The 18,742-nt window shown below is 41.9% G+C and overlaps 1 protein-coding gene across 18 annotated transcripts in view; it reads left to right on the plus strand.

Moving 5' to 3' along the window:
* The window catches only part of PPFIBP1 (PPFIA binding protein 1), a 96,665-nt gene extending 78,284 nt beyond the window's left edge, over positions 1 to 18,381 (plus strand). For 11 of the 18 annotated variants that reach the window (XM_015868693.2, XM_015868665.2, XM_015868710.2 and 8 more), the window contains 15 exons: positions 171 to 231; positions 1,318 to 1,350; positions 2,485 to 2,659; positions 4,128 to 4,160; positions 6,322 to 6,463; positions 6,877 to 7,005; positions 7,663 to 7,813; positions 8,256 to 8,367; positions 8,528 to 8,616; positions 11,985 to 12,107; positions 13,330 to 13,455; positions 14,260 to 14,448; positions 15,023 to 15,202; positions 15,559 to 15,624; positions 15,707 to 18,381. In XM_015868693.2, coding sequence (XP_015724179.1) covers positions 171 to 231; positions 1,318 to 1,350; positions 2,485 to 2,659; positions 4,128 to 4,160; positions 6,322 to 6,463; positions 6,877 to 7,005; positions 7,663 to 7,813; positions 8,256 to 8,367; positions 8,528 to 8,616; positions 11,985 to 12,107; positions 13,330 to 13,455; positions 14,260 to 14,448; positions 15,023 to 15,202; positions 15,559 to 15,624; positions 15,707 to 15,793 — 1,696 coding nt within the window. In that variant the 3' untranslated portion in view covers positions 15,794 to 18,381. The remainder of the gene's footprint in view (positions 1 to 170; positions 232 to 1,317; positions 1,351 to 2,484; positions 2,660 to 4,127; positions 4,161 to 6,321; positions 6,464 to 6,876; positions 7,006 to 7,662; positions 7,814 to 8,255; positions 8,368 to 8,527; positions 8,617 to 11,984; positions 12,108 to 13,329; positions 13,456 to 14,259; positions 14,449 to 15,022; positions 15,203 to 15,558; positions 15,625 to 15,706) is intronic. The other 7 variants (XM_015868700.2, XM_015868804.2, XM_015868816.2 and 4 more) reach the window with 3 other exon arrangements.
* The last annotated feature ends 361 nt before the right edge of the window (positions 18,382 to 18,742 follow it).

Genomic DNA, 18,742 nt, shown 5'->3' on the forward strand with positions numbered 1-18,742 from the left:
GTCTCCTAAGACTGTGTGGGCTCTGATTAGTGCGTTGATTGCATTCATTCAAAATGTCTTTCTTTTTGAATATATCTCATCACATACTGTTATTTTTAAGGCTGACTCCCTAGAGTGTATTTATCTTTAAAAAATCAATGGAATTTTTCAGCTTATTTGTGTCGTTTCAGAACTTCCTCGCTGCAAAAGTCCAGCAGTCTGAGCAGTTTGAAGAAGGAGACATCTGAAACGGTTGGTGTGGGCTCTCACTTCTTCCTCCCTTAGAATTGGGAATGACATCTCCAATGGGGCTCTGAACCTATGAATGCCATATTGCCTTCCTCAGAGTCAGAGCAATTGGACAGATCAATATGATGGGAAAGGTGTTACACCAGAGGTGTAATGATAGAAAGGTGCTATAAAGGAAGGGAAGAAGATTGCTCACCCATATCAGAAGATTCCAGGTTTGCAGGAGAAAGCTTCACCAAGGAGGGATCTCCAACCAGAGAACCTTCCTCCATGGCAGTCAGCCTTTAAATGGGGCCTAAGAGTGGTGCAGCCAGGCTCCACCCCTTCCGATCACACAGCTGAATTGCCTTCACCCGTGCTCCCAGGTCTGACTTGGTCCTTTCCCCAGGTGCTCAATCAGTGGTTCAGGCCACGACTGAACAGTTCCCATACAGCAAGACTTGTCACGTCATGCATTAGCAGTGATCACTGATATGTCACATCTTGCAGATTTAATAAAAAAAAAATTAAAAAATAGGCTTTCTTGGGCTGGAGGTGTTCACCTGAGATTCTCATGTTTGTTTTTTTTGTGTGACAACCTAAACTGTTAAAACTCCTCAAATATCTGATACCCAAGTTGCTGAGCCACACTTTGCAACTTAAAAAAGATGCTGACGCGATTGAAGATGTGAGCAGAACTTGGTGATAAAAGCTAGAATTCGTGAGTTGCTGGGTAGGGAGGTTGGTTTGTTCGAACAGCCAAGAAGTGGAGACTGTGGATGTTTGGCTATTACCCTGCCTGATTCTAGCTTTGGGTCTCCTCAGCTGACTGTGACTGTTTGTGCCTGACAGGCTGCATGTGGCTAATTATAAACACAGCTAATGCTTTCCAAAGTAAACTAAAGCAACTGTATTTTCATGTCAGCTCACTGACATGAAAAAAGTAAGAATTAATCTGAACTAATACAGTTTTGAAGAGATTTGTTTTAGGAAAAAAAGAATGCAGAGAAGGGTATTTCAGTAATCATTCGACTTAGGGTGACCATAATGAACTGAATACTTAATATAAACTGTGACTTTTTAATGTGTTTCTTAATCTTTCTCAAACAGGACAGAGACTCTGCTTCACAAAAGCCGACAGAGGTAATGTGTGTGTGTGTGGCCACGCACTTGTGTGTATATGTGGAGAAGCATGGGCAGCATGGATGTTGGAAGGCTCAGTCATCTGAAATTGCAGTATTCAGTTCCAAAGGGGGAAAAGCTGACATGCAGTCAGGAGTATACGATGATTGCCGCAATCACTTCTGAATCAGGCTTAGGGTGTCTCACACATTCCTTTCTTTTCCCACAAGGATTATCTTTCAGTTTTATTGAGCATAAGGTTGCCATCACATCTAATGTTTCCCTCACATGTTCTACCACTTGATAATTAGCAAAGCTAGCCATTAACTATTATACTGACTGTGTAATTACCTTTGATTAGTATCTCTAAAAACCCTTGGGTTTCCAAATTGTTTTCTGTAACAACTGTGTTCTTAAAGAGACTGTCATTGCAGAAGAGCTAGCCTATGGTACTGTATGGCATAGTTTGCATGCAGCAGTTATTGCATGGATGAAGATCTGAACAGAGAACACCTACATCAGACACCACTCTAGGGTCCATTCAGCAAAAGCCAAAGGATCTTTTTTGGATTATGAATGGATTTTTCACTTTTTAAAGAAACAGTGAAACAACCAAGAAGGTTGAAACTATTACTTTAAATTGGTTATGTGATGTTTCAGATTTCAGTTCCTGTCATTTTTACTCCTTGCTTTGTTGCCTATTTTCCTCTCAGCTTGGACAGTTGGCAGAGTCAATTAGTTAAATCATTCTGAAATTGCAAAGTGATGACAGCTGGAAGGGGCTGTCCAGAACTTGCCAGAGATCCAATTCAGCGTGAGGGTCTTGTCTCTTTCTTTGCTTCCTCTGTTGCTACAGCTGTCAAAGCCTTATAGGGTTGTATTTTTACCTTTTTAGTACATGTAAGCTGCGCTTGCAGAAAATGAGCAACATCTTCGAAATGGCATGTTAGTCTTAGAATTTAGTGATAGTAATCTCAAGTCCTGAACTTGTTCAACTGAAGATCTTGTCTGTTCTTTATGGTTTTTGTAATGTTTTCCCATAGTAACAAGTGAGATCGAGTGACTCTCCAGATTATATGGCAGTGATTACTTTGCATCTTCCTCAAAGGTCTTTTGCAGTTCCCTGATATTGACTGTTTGTTTTCCTAACTTTAGCAGGCTAAACCTCGCATGGAAGGTAATAATTTCGCCACTCTCCCTCCAAAATCTCCTTCTCATGGCATCACAGGAGATGAGGACAGTTTTGGCACCCGTAAAGCCAGATCTTCCTTTGGACGAGGCTTTTTCAAGATAAAAAACAATAAGAGGACTGCAAGTGCCCCCAATCTAGGTAAGTATTGTACACCTAAATGCAAATCATGTATGTATCTAACAATGTTTCCAATAACAGATAAATTAATAAAAAAATATTTTTCTAAGTGATGTAACTGTCCTTAAGAGCTGAAAAGCCAGCCTTCATCTTGCTATGATATGGTGATGTGTATCACAGTAAAATGGTTGCAAAAAGTCAAGCAACAGCCAAAGAACGGAGAAAACTTCACTGATGTAACAACTTAGTTCATTTGTTTTCACCTCTGCTGTGTTATCTCCTCTGAGACCATGTAATACGTTACTACAGTTTTGAATTGCTGGCTGTCTGGGATTTGTGGATCTTTTTTTCCTTGGCTCCATCTCCAGTTTATCTTTCATAAGATGTACAGAAATGTACAGAAATGAGGCAGCTGCAGTCAGTCTTCCACTTTGTTTTATGTGTTTATGTAACCTTGCAAAAGAGATTGTGAGAAAAAGAATAATATTGGTAAAGTTATTCAAGCTCATTTTGAGTCCTGGACTTGTGTGGGAGGGTTTTCTGTTTTGGTCTTGTCATTTGCACAGTGAAGAAATGAACAAAATGTTCTGCTTAATGCAGAATTTTCTTTTACCAGCGGTTGAAGCCTAACTTGCTTTAGCTGATTTGTTGCAGGATTCTTTCCACTGTTCCAGTTCAAGCATTAAGTGAGTCATGAATCAGAACTATTGGCATTTATCTACACTTTTTGGCTCTGTTGCACAACATTTGGAATTCGGTTTTGTCTTTCAGAAGCATAAAGGCAGATAATGTCCTCTATGTTGAGAAGAAGAATTTATTGCTTTTACTTATCAATGACAATTCTAGATCTTTTTTTTCAAATGAACCAACATACCCACACATTTATTATGCATTGCCCCTATTTTCCCTTGTCATATGGCATGGGAACTTTCTAGCGTACTTGGAATAGATGTGCAATCTATTCTGAGGGTTAGACTCTTTGCTTTGGTTTATTTTGTCTGTGTTTGTGTGTAATCACCTGTTTCACCCTGTGATTAATTTGTCTAACAAGATGGAGGTCTTGTGGCTGTCCTAAAGGATTGGAAGATGAGCCATCTAGATCAGGCTCCTGTGAATTTGAGTGATTGTTATCCAGCTTTCATTGCATCCACCTATAAAGTTGGTGCCTAGATTCTTGCCACCCCACAGGAGCCCGTGTGAGTTGCAGAGTGGGTGGCCTCCCTGCACTGCAAAGAATGAGGTGCTGGTTTACCCTCTCCAACAAGGAGCTCTACTGCATTCATTTACTAAGAGAGAGATGAACAGTGAATTGTTTATCCTAATCTCTGCGTGATTCATTCTTGTGTGTGACGTATGTGTCTCATTTACCTCCCTCCTGTTGTCTTGTATTTTGTTGATGTAAGTTTTGAAATATGTTTTACCTTGTCCTTCTGCGTGTTCTCTCCCTTTGTGCTGCGTGTGGTTATGTGCGTTGTTTGGATATCTGAAGATCGCAGTCGAAGTGCAAGCGCCCCTACTTTAGGTACAGTAATCCTGCATGTCTGCCTGTACCAGCGCTGTGCTGTGGCTGTTGCTGATGGCTGGATGTAGCCACACACTTTTCAAATAAAAGCTAGACACCAGAGCTCTGCATCAAACACCTGTGCATCGCTAAAAGGAGTTTTCATGTAACATCTGCCCTCTGCTAAAAGTCAGCTGTGCCATTTCTTGATAACTGCTACTAATGAGAGATTGCGGGTTAATTTGCAGAGACCTTTACTGTAACTTTGAGCACAAAGTTATTTACAGACCAAGACAGCAACAGGGAAACAACAGTGTATGAACACCAGGGGTGCCTCTGTGTCCATCCTAGAGCCCCCTGGGAAAGCTTGAAGGGTTGTAAAATAGGACATTGAGTGTACTTATTTCTCAGGAATTCATTTAGGGGAACTCTGAGTGAAAGGGTAAGTTCTCTTTTAAGAAATACCTACATTTATTGTGTAATAAATGAATGAGAAATAACTGGGACAGATTTAGATGGAGCCATTAGTATAGTAAAAACTGGCCTCATGATGTGAGTGTTCCCTGGGTGGTTCTGGCAAGGGCAGAGAGGAGCAGCAGGGCCAGGTATTAGCAAGGGGAGCTTGCAGATGTGGTGGCACAGTAGTTGCCTGTGGCCTTTGCTGACAAAGAGACACGAGTCCTCTTGGCCCTTTCTTGGTTTACCTTGATTGGCTTCTCCTGGGGTTATGCATCAGGGAGCAATGTACATGGAGCGACCATTGCAATACCCGCAAATCTCTGCTACTAATGTATCTAGCCTTGTCTTAGTATTCTCTCTTTAGACTGCTATTTAAATATGTATTTTTTGTTGTTGTTTTTTCTAGGGTAGAACTTTTTCTTACACAAGTAAAGCAGAATCCACAAGTGCAAAAGCTTTGTTTGATATGCTGCTCTCTCTCACCAGCAAGATTGCCTCATTGTTCAATAGCAGTCAAACCAGAGTGCTCCCAAAATCATCTTGCATATGGCCTTGTTCCCTCACTACAAGATTTTCACTTTCTCTGGAAGAAAATGGGACAAGTTCATGCATAGTCCATCTGAAATACCTAAAACTTTGCCCTGCAGGAAGATACTCTTGAGACCACGTGTCCCAGCAATAGATGTTCTAGCTTGATTTGTGTGATTTATTTGGTTTTCTCCTGCAAGTTTGAGGGTCCATTTGAAAAACACGATGGTGATCTTATTATGTAGCTATGTGAAAAGGTGGTAAAAGTGGCTGCAGGCTGCCTTGCCACAACTGTTTCACCTCAACAGGCTGATGCTGTTTCTCAGCGAGTGTCATCAGCTCCACATGGTGACTTTCTTCAGCTATCTGGCACTTTGCTGGCACACCTCTGCTTGTGTAGTCTTCTAGATATTGCAATTTGTTTCCTTTTAAATGGTCTTAAGTAGTCTTTTGCTTTGTTATTTCAGCTTTTACTAAACAATTTTGTCACAGTTTCACTTTTGTAGACAGGAACCTTTAGATTTGTTGTCAGTGGAAAACAAGGGCTACAGATCCAACTTTTCACGTGGGAAGTAGTGTGTAGATACGGAGATGCTCTATGCATCCCTTCAAAGGAAAAATGAAGTTCAGACAGAGTGTAGACTTAGTGGTATTTCTCTACAGAGAAACAAAATGCTCCACAACTTGAAGGAGAAAGCTTTCTTTCCACCAGCAGGGGAAAGGGCCCTCCTGCTCCTAGTGTGGGGGGAATTGTTTGTTGCTGGAATTTCCTCTTTGGGGAGCATAGGAGGTAATGGAGGTAATTAGGAAGGCTGCCCACTGGGAAATAATTTATTCTTCTGTGCTCTGGGGACTCCTGGTTCTCCTCCTGCCATGGCAATGATTCATTCCTGGAAGACCATCCCTGAAAAAGAGTGAGCTTGGGATTTGAATCATTGATTGGTTCACCAGGTATTTGTTGCCTGCTTTGGATGCAAAGCACTCAAGTAGTGCAGGGCATTGCCTTGGAGTGTTTACAGTAAGACCCGTGAACAAGAAACACATTTTGTTTCTTTGGGTTTTTCACATCCCTCTTCACCCCATTTTCCTAACATGGAGGCTGTCAGTAATTTTAGCAAGAGTCATTCCAGAGTTCAGGAGTGTGCCTGTGCAGTCCTGCAGAAGTAAGTCTTGACAAAGCTTTGTTTTCTAATAGCTGAAACAGAAAAAGGATCTGCGGATCACCTGGATCTAGCTGGTTTGCCTCCTCGACCCAAAGAAACAGAGAGCTTGCAGATGACTCCACCTTCTCCAGATTCCAGGAAAAAGGCCAGGGGAATCAAGAAGTTATTTGGAAGGTAAGTAAAAGATGTGAAATGACCATTCTGAAGAACTGAGGCTTGCAGGGAATTCAGCTGGGTGCTGAGGTTGCTCAAGCTGATGGACTTTAGGAGGAAGAAAGTGGTGGGCTTTGCAGGGGCACTGCTGCAACTTCCATCTTCTTGTATGCATTTTTTCTCAAATTATCTTTCCTTTTTTTTTTCCCCTTTAAACTTGTGGCTCTGTAGTTTGTTCTAGGGCAGGTTGTGGGCACAGTTGGTGTGACCTTCACAGGAGCAGGAGCTGGCGTGTGAGGGTCCCAATGATGGGTCAGTGTTGGGTGGAGGAAGGGCTACAAATGCCACAAGAAATCTTGCCTATCTTGGTCGCAGTGGTAGAAGCATACCTTTTCCTTACCCACGTGTGAATATACTTCCTTTCTTTAATCCAGGCTTAAAAGAAGTCAGTCTACCACCTTCAACCCAGATGACATGTCTGAAACAGAGTTCAAAAGAGGAGGGACAAGAGCAACAGCGGGGCCACGGCTGGGCTGGTCTAGAGACCTGGGGCAGTCTCGCAAGTAAGACAACTGGTAGCAAAGTGTGCTGGTGCATGCCTTCCTAGCAGCTCCAGTCAGGTGTGGGGTTAAAAGGAGGAGTGCAGTTCCAAAATGAAACGTTTCTTCTCCTGGTGAATGGAAACAGGTAGATCCAGGCTGTTTCCTCTCTTGAGAGATGATTTTGGCAGCACTGAGGCTGATTGGTGGTGGGATTCCAGGGTCCTGCTGCCGTGTGATATTTTAGTGCATCTGCAAGGCTGTGCAAAGTGGAACGTGAGCCTGTGAGCCCTCATGTGGCAGTGACAGATATAATCCAGTGTTTCCTGCTGCATTTCTGGGATTAGAGGGAAAATTGAAATACTGCAGTATTTCTTTAGAGTTTTAGCTACTCTAGGCGGTAAGGGTGGTTGTGCCAGAAGTATTAATAGATGGTATTTATTGTGGTGGTGGCAAGAGATCACTACAGTGCATCATGGTGCTGACAGTTCAGAGGTAGAGATACGCTCTTCCTCATAACGTTCACATGATTGTTATGTATGTTCTCCCCTGGAGATCATCTCAGCTCCCACAAAAAATACGTATGAATGAATAGCTCAGATTTTGGTTGTTTTATTAGGTGTGAAAGCAGGAGATTTGAGGCATGGGATAAGTCTTTTTTTTTTAAAAAACCTTCTGTAGTGAGCTGGACATGCCATTTGCAAAGTGGACAAAGGAACAAGTATGCAACTGGCTCCAGGACCAGGGGCTAGGCTCTTACATAAGTAACGGCAGACACTGGATACTATCTGGGCAAACCCTTCTGCAGGCTTCTCAGCAGGATCTAGAAAAGGTGAGAAGTACTAGAAGCACTACTTTCAATTCAACTTAAAGGAATGCTTTTAGCTAAACAATTATTTTAATTTTGCCTACCTATATAGGAGTGGAAATTAATCCTATTGAGTATTTTTCTGAATATTGACACATTTTAAATTAATTATGTTTTTGGTTTTTTTTGTTTTTTGTGTGCAACTTGGTATGAGAGTACTATGTCTGATATTTTCATGCAGTTTTAAAGAACCTGCATCTCTTAATCCACTACAGTGAGCAGGTGTTTCCTAGATCTGAGTGTGTGCTGAGGTGGTGTTGGTTCTCAACAAACATACAGCACTTGCTGGTGACTTGGCAGGTGGATTCAGTGAGACTCTCTGAAACCATTCTTATTTCTTCTATAACAGACTAATAAATAAAATACAGTATTGTATCAAGCTTTGCTCCTTTCCTTTCTCTCACAGGAGCTTGGGATAAAGCACCCATTGCATCGGAAGAAGCTTCAGCTTGCTCTGCAGGCACTTGGGTCTGAAGAGGAGAACAATCATGGAAAACTGGATTACCATTGGGTTACCAGTAAGACTGTTTTTGAAGCGGCAGCTTTTTGTAGGGCTTCCTGATCATGTCAAGTTTAGGGTTCAAAGACGAGAATAACACCTAACTGGTGTTGTGGACATGGTTGCCATCAATCAAGAAGAGCTTTGCCATGTTAATGTTGGTTCTGTCTCTTTGTTAGGGTGGCTGGATGACATTGGCCTCCCCCAATATAAGACCCAGTTTGATGAAGGAAAAGTGGACGGCAGGATGCTCCATTACATGACTGTAGTGAGTAAATGGCTTTTCTTGTCTTGGCGTCTTTGTCACGTTCTTAGATTTTACTGACATTTAATGCACACTAACATTCATCCAGACAGCTCACTGAAAATCATTTGAGTCTGGAGAGATCTTCTGCATAGTTATTAGATTCACTTAACACTTAAACCTCTTCCTCTTAGCCCTTCTGCGGGAGCATCCATCAGCCAAATCCAGGCTGACCTCACAAGCACCCTGTATGAGAGCTGGAGAGCATTGGGGGCTGCTAGTGCAGCTCAGACACTGTAGACAGCCACTCCCACATCCCTCTGGGGCTGGCAGAACCAAATGGACATCTTACAGGGTCTGTTGTCTGTGAAGAGCCAGGTCATGGCAATCTGGCTAGTAGCTTCCTAGAGCAGAAAGTTGGCACAAGCGCCACGTGGTCACCATATGCATGTTTGAGTTTTGCCCCAGATAGGCAGGATCTGAAAATAAGCTAAAGTCAGAGGTTACTCTTGTAGTGCTGCAGAGCCTACACATACATGTGTACCAAAAGCACAGAGCTCACTCCAACAGCTAAACATGTCTTATGAGATGCTACTGTTTTCAGAGCGCTTCCACAGTTCATAAATTGGGAAAGGAAATTCTCTGCCTAATTGCAGGGAGAAAATCAGGAGAGTTGAGAGAGTCTGAGACAATTTAATGCTGAAAAGATGTTTCAGGATCCTGGATTTGTGCATGCTACATCAGAGTGTTTAGAGGACTGCTTGAAACTGTAGTGAGTGTCCTGTGCCAAACTAATGTAACCCAAAGTAAACAGAAGTCCTGACAGTAGTACTCACCTGCATGTATTTCCTGCATTCTTTCCATCTTTACAGACACTGTTAATGTAGAAGAGCAAATAGGAAGCAAAAGTCCATACTTGTAAATGAGAAGCAGGCAATCTTGTGCTTAAGACCTGTGTGTGACATTGTCTGACGTGCTCAGGCAACATCTGTAAGCACACAAAAGTATGCAAATGCTGTGGTTGCATTTCATGCAGCTTTTTACTGTTCAGATTGCTGTCAGTTAATGGAAGTAGGTGGAATGTTTTTCTTCTCGATGAGCCAAGGTTGTTTAGTTATCTATTCATGTGGATGCCTAGCATAAGAAAACCACAGCAGCTTTCTTTGAAGAGTATTGCAATTTTAAGAGCCAGCTTGTTTGAAAACAGGATTCATTATTAACACTTGCATTATGTATTTAAAAATGTACAGCACGCTGTCAGTTCCTCGCTTTACTGCCTGTCAAGTGTAGCCAACCAGTACTTCTCTGGAGATATAAATGAAAACTGAACATTGCAAATATTATTTCCTTCTTTGTAACAAAGAAGAAATCAGTCACACCATGGGCTGTATAAAAGTTATTATTTTATGCCATATTTGCTTGTGTTTTGTATATTCTTTACATTGGATTGACTACCTGATGTCATTTTGCTGTTTAGTGCACTTCAGACAAATGTGTAGTACTTGTTGCTTACATAGAGTTTTCATGTTTGTTGGCTTTAGTTTATTGAATCTGCATGTTAGTATAAAAGTAGGAGGCATCTTGTTTCTTCTGTTAAATCTTGGAGATCTGATGCCAGTAGGTTTTGCTGAGCTTAATCTTGTGTTGGGAAGCTTTGTCACCGTATTGAGTGGGTGAGCACTGAGTGTTGGTAAAATGCAGCATAGGCAGCAATGTGAAGGATCTTCACGTTACTCTTTTTTACTCTACACATTAGTCTTTTTTTTTTTCTACGAAAAGAGAAAGAAATCTGATGGGTGGACAGAAGAGGGATAGGCAGTCGGAGCTTTGCCTTTGAACTAGATAACTCTCTCTGTCAGTTTCCTTTAAAATTAGGTCAGTAGGAATTTTTTCAGACAGTGTTTAACCATCAAGTTCCAGCAGCAGATTCTATGTAAATAGTCAACTAAGTACAAGTGTATGCAGTGTGAAAGAAAACTTCTAAAAACCGCGTGGTAATTCACCTTTACTCAAACTAAAATAATGAAATAACATGAAATAGAAACTCTAATCTTAAGTTCATCATAAAGTTAGCCAAAAGCAATGAACTGTTTGGACAAGCAAAGAATTTAATCTTCACTTATTCTGACAAAATCATGAAGCAGTCCGCTGTTTGTAGCACACAAGTGGTGTTAACACATAGCTGTCTAGATGAACCCCAGCATGAAGATGTGTACATTCACTTGTCAGCCAACTTGCACCAACAAAGTACCAGACTGTGAGACACTTAGTGACATAATAAGGATTAAGTTATAACTGAAGTTAGCAGGAATGCAGATCTCACAGCATGTGACCACTTCTGCAGGGTAGGGCAGGTTCTTTGTTTGCAGCCCTTCCTAGCGCTGCAGATCTGGATGATCTGGGAAGTCTCGCCAGGCTGGTACATAATCCTTTGTAAACATTTCCCATGCCTGAATTCCGTGAATGAGAGAGAATCTGATTGTTTTGGTTTTGACACGCTACACTTCTGGGGCTAGATACTGGAGTGAAACCAAAGAGAGGCAAAATGTGTCATTGCACATATTGCAAAGTTGTCAGCAGGTCAGGATGTTGGGTTGTACCAACAGCATTTAGTAACCTGTGAGCCTTGTCTAAACAGTGTCTTGTTTGCTGTTGTTCACCATGTGTGTCCATGTGAGTTAAGTTGTCTTGGTTGCCAAAAGTCTCTCTCCCAATTCTCAGTGATTTAAAGGAGCTCTGAGACCAAGGAGGTGTAATGGAGCCAGAGCAAAACTGCTAATTGCTGCTGTAATTGCGAAGGGGGAAACTAGCCCTTCCCAGCTTTCAACATCTGAAAGCTCCTGGTCCAGCCAAAGGCTGTGACTGGTTCAGGGAGAACAGGCTGTGTGAGGCATTCCTTGATGTGGCAGAAATTGTCCTCGGGAGATGTCTGACTCTTTCTGTGAACGCTGGTGGGAGCTGAAAAGCTGATCTGTATGAGCTGTAAAATGAGTTCTTCTGTGAGATTAATGTTTAAGTAAAAGTTATTGGGAGGATTCAGATTTTAGAGAAAGAACTGGCTGCTTTTGTTAGTATCACTGATGCTTTACAGGGGGGAGTGCAGGGTTGTATTGTGCAATGCTCTTGCCCAGCCATATGTGAGAAGGGATTCATCCTTACTGAAAATGACCTGGCTGTGCAGTTATGCCTTACAGTGCCTTGTTGTAGAGGTGAGCTCCAGGCCACCCACGGGATGGATGTCTTGACATTAATCCCTTGTCTCATGTATTTAAATTCTAGAATATACTAGATGTGACATTTTAAGCCACAGTCCAAAGCTGCTGAGGAAGCTGTGTGTTGGTTCCACTGCTAAGTGCTTTCGTGTGTATTAAATCCTCCTTCCTCTTCCACAGGATGACTTGCTGTCCTTGAAGGTTGTCAGCGTCCTCCACCACCTCAGCATCAAAAGAGCCATCCAGGTTCTGAGAATAAATAACTTTGAGCCCAACTGTCTGCGCAGGAGGCCATCAGATGAGGTACTGCTTCAAGATAAAAGTGTGAAGAAGAAATCCTGTATGGTTTTCTCCCTATGTTTCTGATTATTTCTCCTCTACCCTTTCCTCTCATATTGGCTGCTTCCTATTTTATTTTGTGTCAGCTTTGGTTTCTTTCTTGTCATTTTATTCCCAAGTTTCATGTCCTACTGAGGCTACCTGGAAAACAACTGATTTTTCCTTCACCTGCTGCAGCCCCAAGGTCATGTCTCCTTACCAAATCTCACATTCCTTCTTGCTAACAACTGTCCTTAGTCTTTGATGTAGTTTCTTCAAAATAAATAGTCCCAAACTTGGTGCACAGCTTCTGTCAGGCTGGTATAACTGTGAAGTGTGTGGCCATGTCAGAATTTTCTCTGTAAACAAGTTTGGTCTTATCAGACAAGAAACTGCCACTGATTTGTGTTGGAAGGAGTATATGCCAGCTATGGGAATGGATGATAAAGCAGCTCAGAGTCTTGTATTTAGATTCTAATGCATATCTGCAAAATAACGCCAGCTCATGGAGCTAGCTCTCAGCTCTACTCGTAGAAATCACAGCTAATCCTAGTGTGCAGCAAGATCTTCAGACTGCATGAAACATGATACAGACCTGTTCACTGCACTCAGGAACACGGCTCGTGTTGTTTGGCATGACAATCCTGCAAGCAGAGCAGGAAAGATGATCGCTTCCCAGTAGGATAAACACAAGCTAGGCTGCTGTGATAAGCTCTTGGCTTGGAATTATTAGAAAGATACCCTGTTATGAGTGAACAGTACTTGAATCTGACTGATTTCAAGCCCTTCTGCCTTGATGGAAGGCTTTAGACTTTTCCTGTAATGAACAGGAAAGTAACAGAAAGGTAGCTTCATATCAGTGTCACCATCAGCTAGCGTCAGTATTTTAACTCCTAAGTGAAGAATCAGCTTAAGAAACTCAGTGAAGAGCTCAGAATGCTGTAAACTATATGCAGTGCAGAAATAAAAGATTTCTGTTGAAAATGCGATTTACATCTGCTCCAGAATCTTTGATCCAGTCCCACTTCAGTATTGTTGCAAGATAGCAATCCAAAGAAAGTGAAAATCTTTCCTTTCTTTTTTTTTCTCTCAAGAGCAAGGTGGGATCATATGCATAAAGGGCAGGAGAGGTTTGTTTCAGTATAGACTGGGGCTGGGACATCTGTGTTGGGAAGCCTCCTTACCTGCCTGTTCCTCCTGTTCACAGAATAATGTCACACCTTCTGAGGTCACCCAGTGGACCAATCACCGCGTGATGGAGTGGTTACGCTCTGTTGATCTGGCAGAGTACGCACCTAATCTGAGGGGGAGTGGTGTGCATGGGGGGCTGATGGTAAGATATTCACAGGCTTACTTTATTGCTTTAAAATAAATTGCGACTGAGAATTATGAGTTCTATAATCTTTGCTGCACAGATACTTACTTCTGTCTTCTTTCTCTTCTTAATAATAAGTTGCTGTCGATATTTATTACCCAATAATTTAAAAGACACAAATGGCTTGGACAAAGTTTGTTTGGAAAGCAGTGAATTTGTTTGCCTGTGTCCCCTTCACAATTTAATGGCATTTTCTACCTCCTAGCCTACAATACTAGCATGCTATTACACAACCACCATTTTCCTTCCTGCACATGAACATGCTTTTATTTTGTGGGGAAGGCTTGATTCTTTAGGAAAATCAGTGTTAAAACAGCATTGTTTTTAATTTCTCTGGCATGAGATAGATGCTCCAGACATTAGGCTTATGCATGTAGAAGTTCAGAGTGGTTGAAACTTTATCCCTTTTCCAGACATTTTATGTTTGTTTATTTTCCATCATTCCTTTGACTACATTTTCCAGAATTGAGGAGGATGGTGGATAAACATTTTGTTAGAGCTTTTCCATATCATGTGATCTAAGCATGAATTTAGCTCTTCCTTATGTGCCAGTTTCTTTCTATTTATAACTCAAGAAAGAAGGGCTGGAGATAGCATTTTATGAATCCTTTAACTTTTTTCTTCATCTTCATTGCATGTTTTCTCTAAAATAAAAACCCAAAGCAACTTTAAGAAGTGGCTGAGCCACACATCCCCATCAATGTCCTTGAGACCTTATCAAACAGTGCTGACTTCAACTGGACTCTGTGGTTCTGTTAATAGGTTTTGGAGCCACGTTTCAATGTAGAAACCATGGCCCAGTTGCTGAACATCCCACCAAACAAGACACTGCTGCGACGGCACCTAGCCACTCATTTCAACCTCCTCATTGGGCAGGAGGCCCAGCAGCAGAAACGTGAAGCCATGGAGTCCCCAGACTATGTCCTCTTAACAGCAACTGCCAAAGTTAAGGTAGGCCACTTGTTCTGGGTTTGTGTGTGAGCTGCTAGGTAAACATTTAGATCTCCAGCGTACTAGTTTTATGCATTCTTGGAGGGCTGTTCAGTAAGCTTTGAGAAACAGGGTCAGCTGCTAAAGTGAAAACAAACAAAAAAAAAAAACATTAAAGCAGGACTCAGCAGATAAGGGTTTGACTCTTACGTCTACTATGAGCACACCACATCTCAGCTCCTCATATGTGCCAAAGAGAGATAGAACTCTTGTGGGCTGTCCATCTGACAGTACGATAACGTGTTTGGGACAGAGGTGTTCTTTTACTGTATATATGCTTGTGGCTGTGTGCAATGGGATTCTGATAACATTTGGGATCCTTTAAATGTTATTTTTGTAGTAATGATGGAATGAGGGGGTGCATCTTGTTCTTATGGATGTGGTTATCTGGAAATACAGCTATTGAGAAAGCTGTTAGCAGAGCACTGTAGTCTTAACCCTTCAGCATTTGCTGACATTGAAACACCGGCTGCAGAGACATCTCTTACTTCTTTGCCGACTCTAAGTTTTTGTGAATTTTCTCTTCACTTGTAAGCCAAAGAAACTTGCCTTCAGCAATTTTGGGAGCCTGAGAAAGAAGAAGCAAGATGATGTGGAAGAGTATGTGTGCCCTATGGAGCTGGGGAGGGCCTCTGGAAGTGCACTGAAGAAAGGTTTCAAGGGTGGCCTGGATATCCGAGTATATGATGATGATGATTTGGACAGGCTGGAGCAGGTAAAACTGTTCATAGTCCTTGACTGTGTTGTTAGATTTGGTGGGAAGCCTCTCTTTCACAGTGAAACCTTTCCTTTCCTTTGGCTTGTGAAGATCCTCAGTTTTGACAGTCACAAAGCACTACTCACAAACACAAACACGTCTTAGCCCAAGAACTGCAAGCTGTGAATGCAGCGCCTGTAAGACTGTAAGACTGCCTCTGACATAACTTGTCTTCTGTCCTGACAGGGCACGCTCATCCCTCTCTCTGAGTATGTGGGCTGTAATAAAGCATTTGCATTATTTGCTGAACTTAATTGCCACTGCATGCAGGGGATTCATTATTCATTCATTATCCATTATCTTTTTTTTTGCAGATGGAAGATTCAGAAGGGACAGTGAGGCAAATAGGAGCATTTTCTGAAGGCATCAACAACTTGACAGTAAGGCTTAAAACTGTGATCTGTAGAATAACAATTCTGGTTCTGTAAAATGAGTTTGACTCTTTCCTCATTTCCTTTCTAGCACATGTTAAAAGAGGACGAAATGTTTAAAGACTTTGCAACTCGCTCTCCTAGCACCAGTATAACAGATGAAGACTCCAATGTGTGACAGCAACCAGCAGGCACTGATGAAGGCTCGCTTCCTATGTGCAAGAAACGTCATCACGAGATGTGATGGGCAGCAGATCATACACATTATGTCGCTCTTGCTTCTGTTTGTTAGAAGTAATGCTGGGGGGTGAACAATTTAAAGAACTGAAAAAAAGAAAAAAAAAGGTGCCTAGTCTAAAGTTGCCATAAGAAACACCCAGACACTGGTGAATGGAAATCGTTTTTACTCTATTTAATGTACAAACTGGTGATATGTTTCAGAGTGTTGCATTTAAATTGACGTGGTATCATAGTCATGCTCCTTTTTCTTATTCGTGTCCTGAGATAATCCTTTGTATTGTTACAAAGTAAAGCAAATTGTTAGGTAGAAAAGCACCGTGCTTGTCCTTGTCAGTCAGCTTTCTGTAGGCCCTGAAATGAAGATGTTACTGCTGTCTTTTTCAAAGTCCTATTCCCCACACAAATGCTAGTTCTGCCCTTCCCTTGGTATCCAACGTAGGATTTTAGTTCTCTGTGCCCTGCATAATCTCACCAGTAGCTCTTCACCATTGCTTTTATTTTTATACTGTTTTATAAGAAATAAAAATAATTAAAAAAAAAAAAAGAAGTATATGAAGTACATCTAAAAGCAAAACTATAAATTTTGTGACATAGAGTAACGGAAAGTTCAAGATAAGGGGAAGGGGGAGAGAACTGTTAGAGATTATCCCAGTTTGCACACCAGCTGGTTACTGGAAAAGGCAGGCTGACCTTTGGAACTGTTTGCTTTCGTTGCTTTTTTACTGAGTTCACAGTTAAATGATCTTCCATTTGGGGTGGAGAGGCTGTGAAGCGTGTTTCCTCTAGCAGTGACTCCTTGGGAAGCTGCTGCTTTCAAGATGTCTTCTTGTTCCCGGCGGCAGTGATTTTATAGCGTTCAAACTCAGTAACGCTTCTGTGACTTAAAAATGTTCTGGAGAGTTTTTCTTTGAGTTGAGGGTACTCCCTGCACGTGGAAGGGATGTTTCTGTGCTGTGACTGATGTGAGGATGGTGTAGTTGCAAGCAAATAAAGTTATATAGAGAAATGTATAGGAAATATATTATTTCGTTATATTAAAACTAAGGTGGAACTTTTTCCTTAAAAAAAATCCAAATATCAAACGTGTTGCTCATCATTTTACCTTCTTAGAGCATAACTATTTTTCCTTGAGGGTCATCAGATTTTAGAAACATTATCTAGCCAGTGGAAGTTTTTTTGTCAGGCTTTCTGTATTGCGAGGTGTCCCAGCCAAAAGCAAACAAAAAGCATCTCTGTTTATTACAGCGGTCTTTTATACAGTGTTGAACATTGCATGTATTTTAGCACAATGGCATGAAGCTTCTTTGCTTTGTAACAGGGAAAAAAAGTCCAGCTGTGCTCCTTGTGGATTCTGTTTGGTTTTTACAAGAGTTTGTCTCTCGTTTCATCACTGCCCGTGCTGGAAGTGAGACCACGGCTGACACACTGATGTGGGGTATAATGGATCTTGGATCTGTGCTGGTCCTGTGGCTAGGGAAGGAAGGAAAGGGATTCCATGGACCTTGCACCAGGTGTTAGACCAGAGATGTGTTCCAGCACTCTGCTGTTGTAGCCTTATGAGCTGTTAACAGTCAGGTTGGGGTTTTTTAATTACTTTTTTATTATTTTTTAATTATTTTTTTTTTTAAAGAAGTGCAGTTTGGGTTAATTTTCATGTGCAAAGATGAAAACTGTGATGTGGACCAGTTGTGTTATATATGCAATACCAAGTGCTGCCGTGCTTTCTTCAGTAGCTGGAGCCAGGCAAATGAGCCATATTGTATTGATGAAACAGTTTGTGCCGCTTTCCATTTGTGTACAGACAGATCACACCTGGTGCTTTATTCAGAACTCCTGGCTGAGGAGCACCCGCAAGTAAATTGCTGTCTGATGTTTCTTCTGCAGTTCTTGGGGGTGGCTGAGCTATTCCAACCAAGCAGAACCACCCCGTTCTATAATGCCTGCTTGCCACTGTCAGGTACAAATCCTCATGGGGTGGGTTCAGGGCTTGCTTTCTGTGAATGCTTTGCAGTGCTGGGCTCAAGACCGCTGCTCTGCCACATGCAGGAGAAGCACAGGAAGACACGGTGCAGGCCTCTGAGCAGAAGTATTCCTTCAGATTCTCCTGAGGAGATGCTGGCTAGTGGATGCAAGGAATGAATTCTGACAGGAAAAAAGGGGCTATTGACAGAGTGCTGTGTGCTGAAACAGGTACAAGCAAACACAGATTTTTTTCTCACTCTGGTGCTGTTAACAAGCCTATCAGCAGCAGCAGACGATCATTTCTTTTGAAGTCGGGTGTTCTGCTCCAAACACCCTGTTTCTGGGTCTCCTGGTTGGAGAACAGGTTGTTGTTCAGAGCTGCCTGTCAGCTGAACTGCGGTTGTTTTGTGGGGGTCTGTTAGGAAAGCACTGGTAACAGTGGGAGATTTATGCGCGCATGTGCACACGGCTGATACCACTGTGGTATTTTGTGTTTTTGAGGAGGGCAACGTAACTACTGTGTATTGCCATGTAAAATCCAATAAAGATCTGTGGAAAATGCCAGCTGCTTCTGCTAAGTTTTGTTGGTTTGCTTGTTTGTTTTCTGTAATGCATCCGTAATCTCTTTCTTTAACTTCCTAGGAAGCTCATTTTGTTCTACTTAAAAGATGAGAGACAAACAAGATGAGGGCAAACAAAATCACAGGCTGGATTCACCAGCTCATCTGTTGATGGTGCCAGCAGGAAGAGTCAGGTAACAGCCAAGAAATACAAAGTCTTTTATGCTGATTCTCGAGATCCAGATTTAGGGCACAGTGGGTTACTGGGCATGTATGACAAGGTGTCTCCCAGCCCCTTGTCTGCTCCTCCTCATGAGCCCTCTCAGGGTGTCATAGAACCTGCAACATCTGTCCCCATTGCAGAG

This window comes from Coturnix japonica, chromosome 1, assembly GCF_001577835.2.
Source record: "Coturnix japonica isolate 7356 chromosome 1, Coturnix japonica 2.1, whole genome shotgun sequence".
Taxonomy (NCBI): Eukaryota; Metazoa; Chordata; class Aves; order Galliformes; family Phasianidae; genus Coturnix; species Coturnix japonica.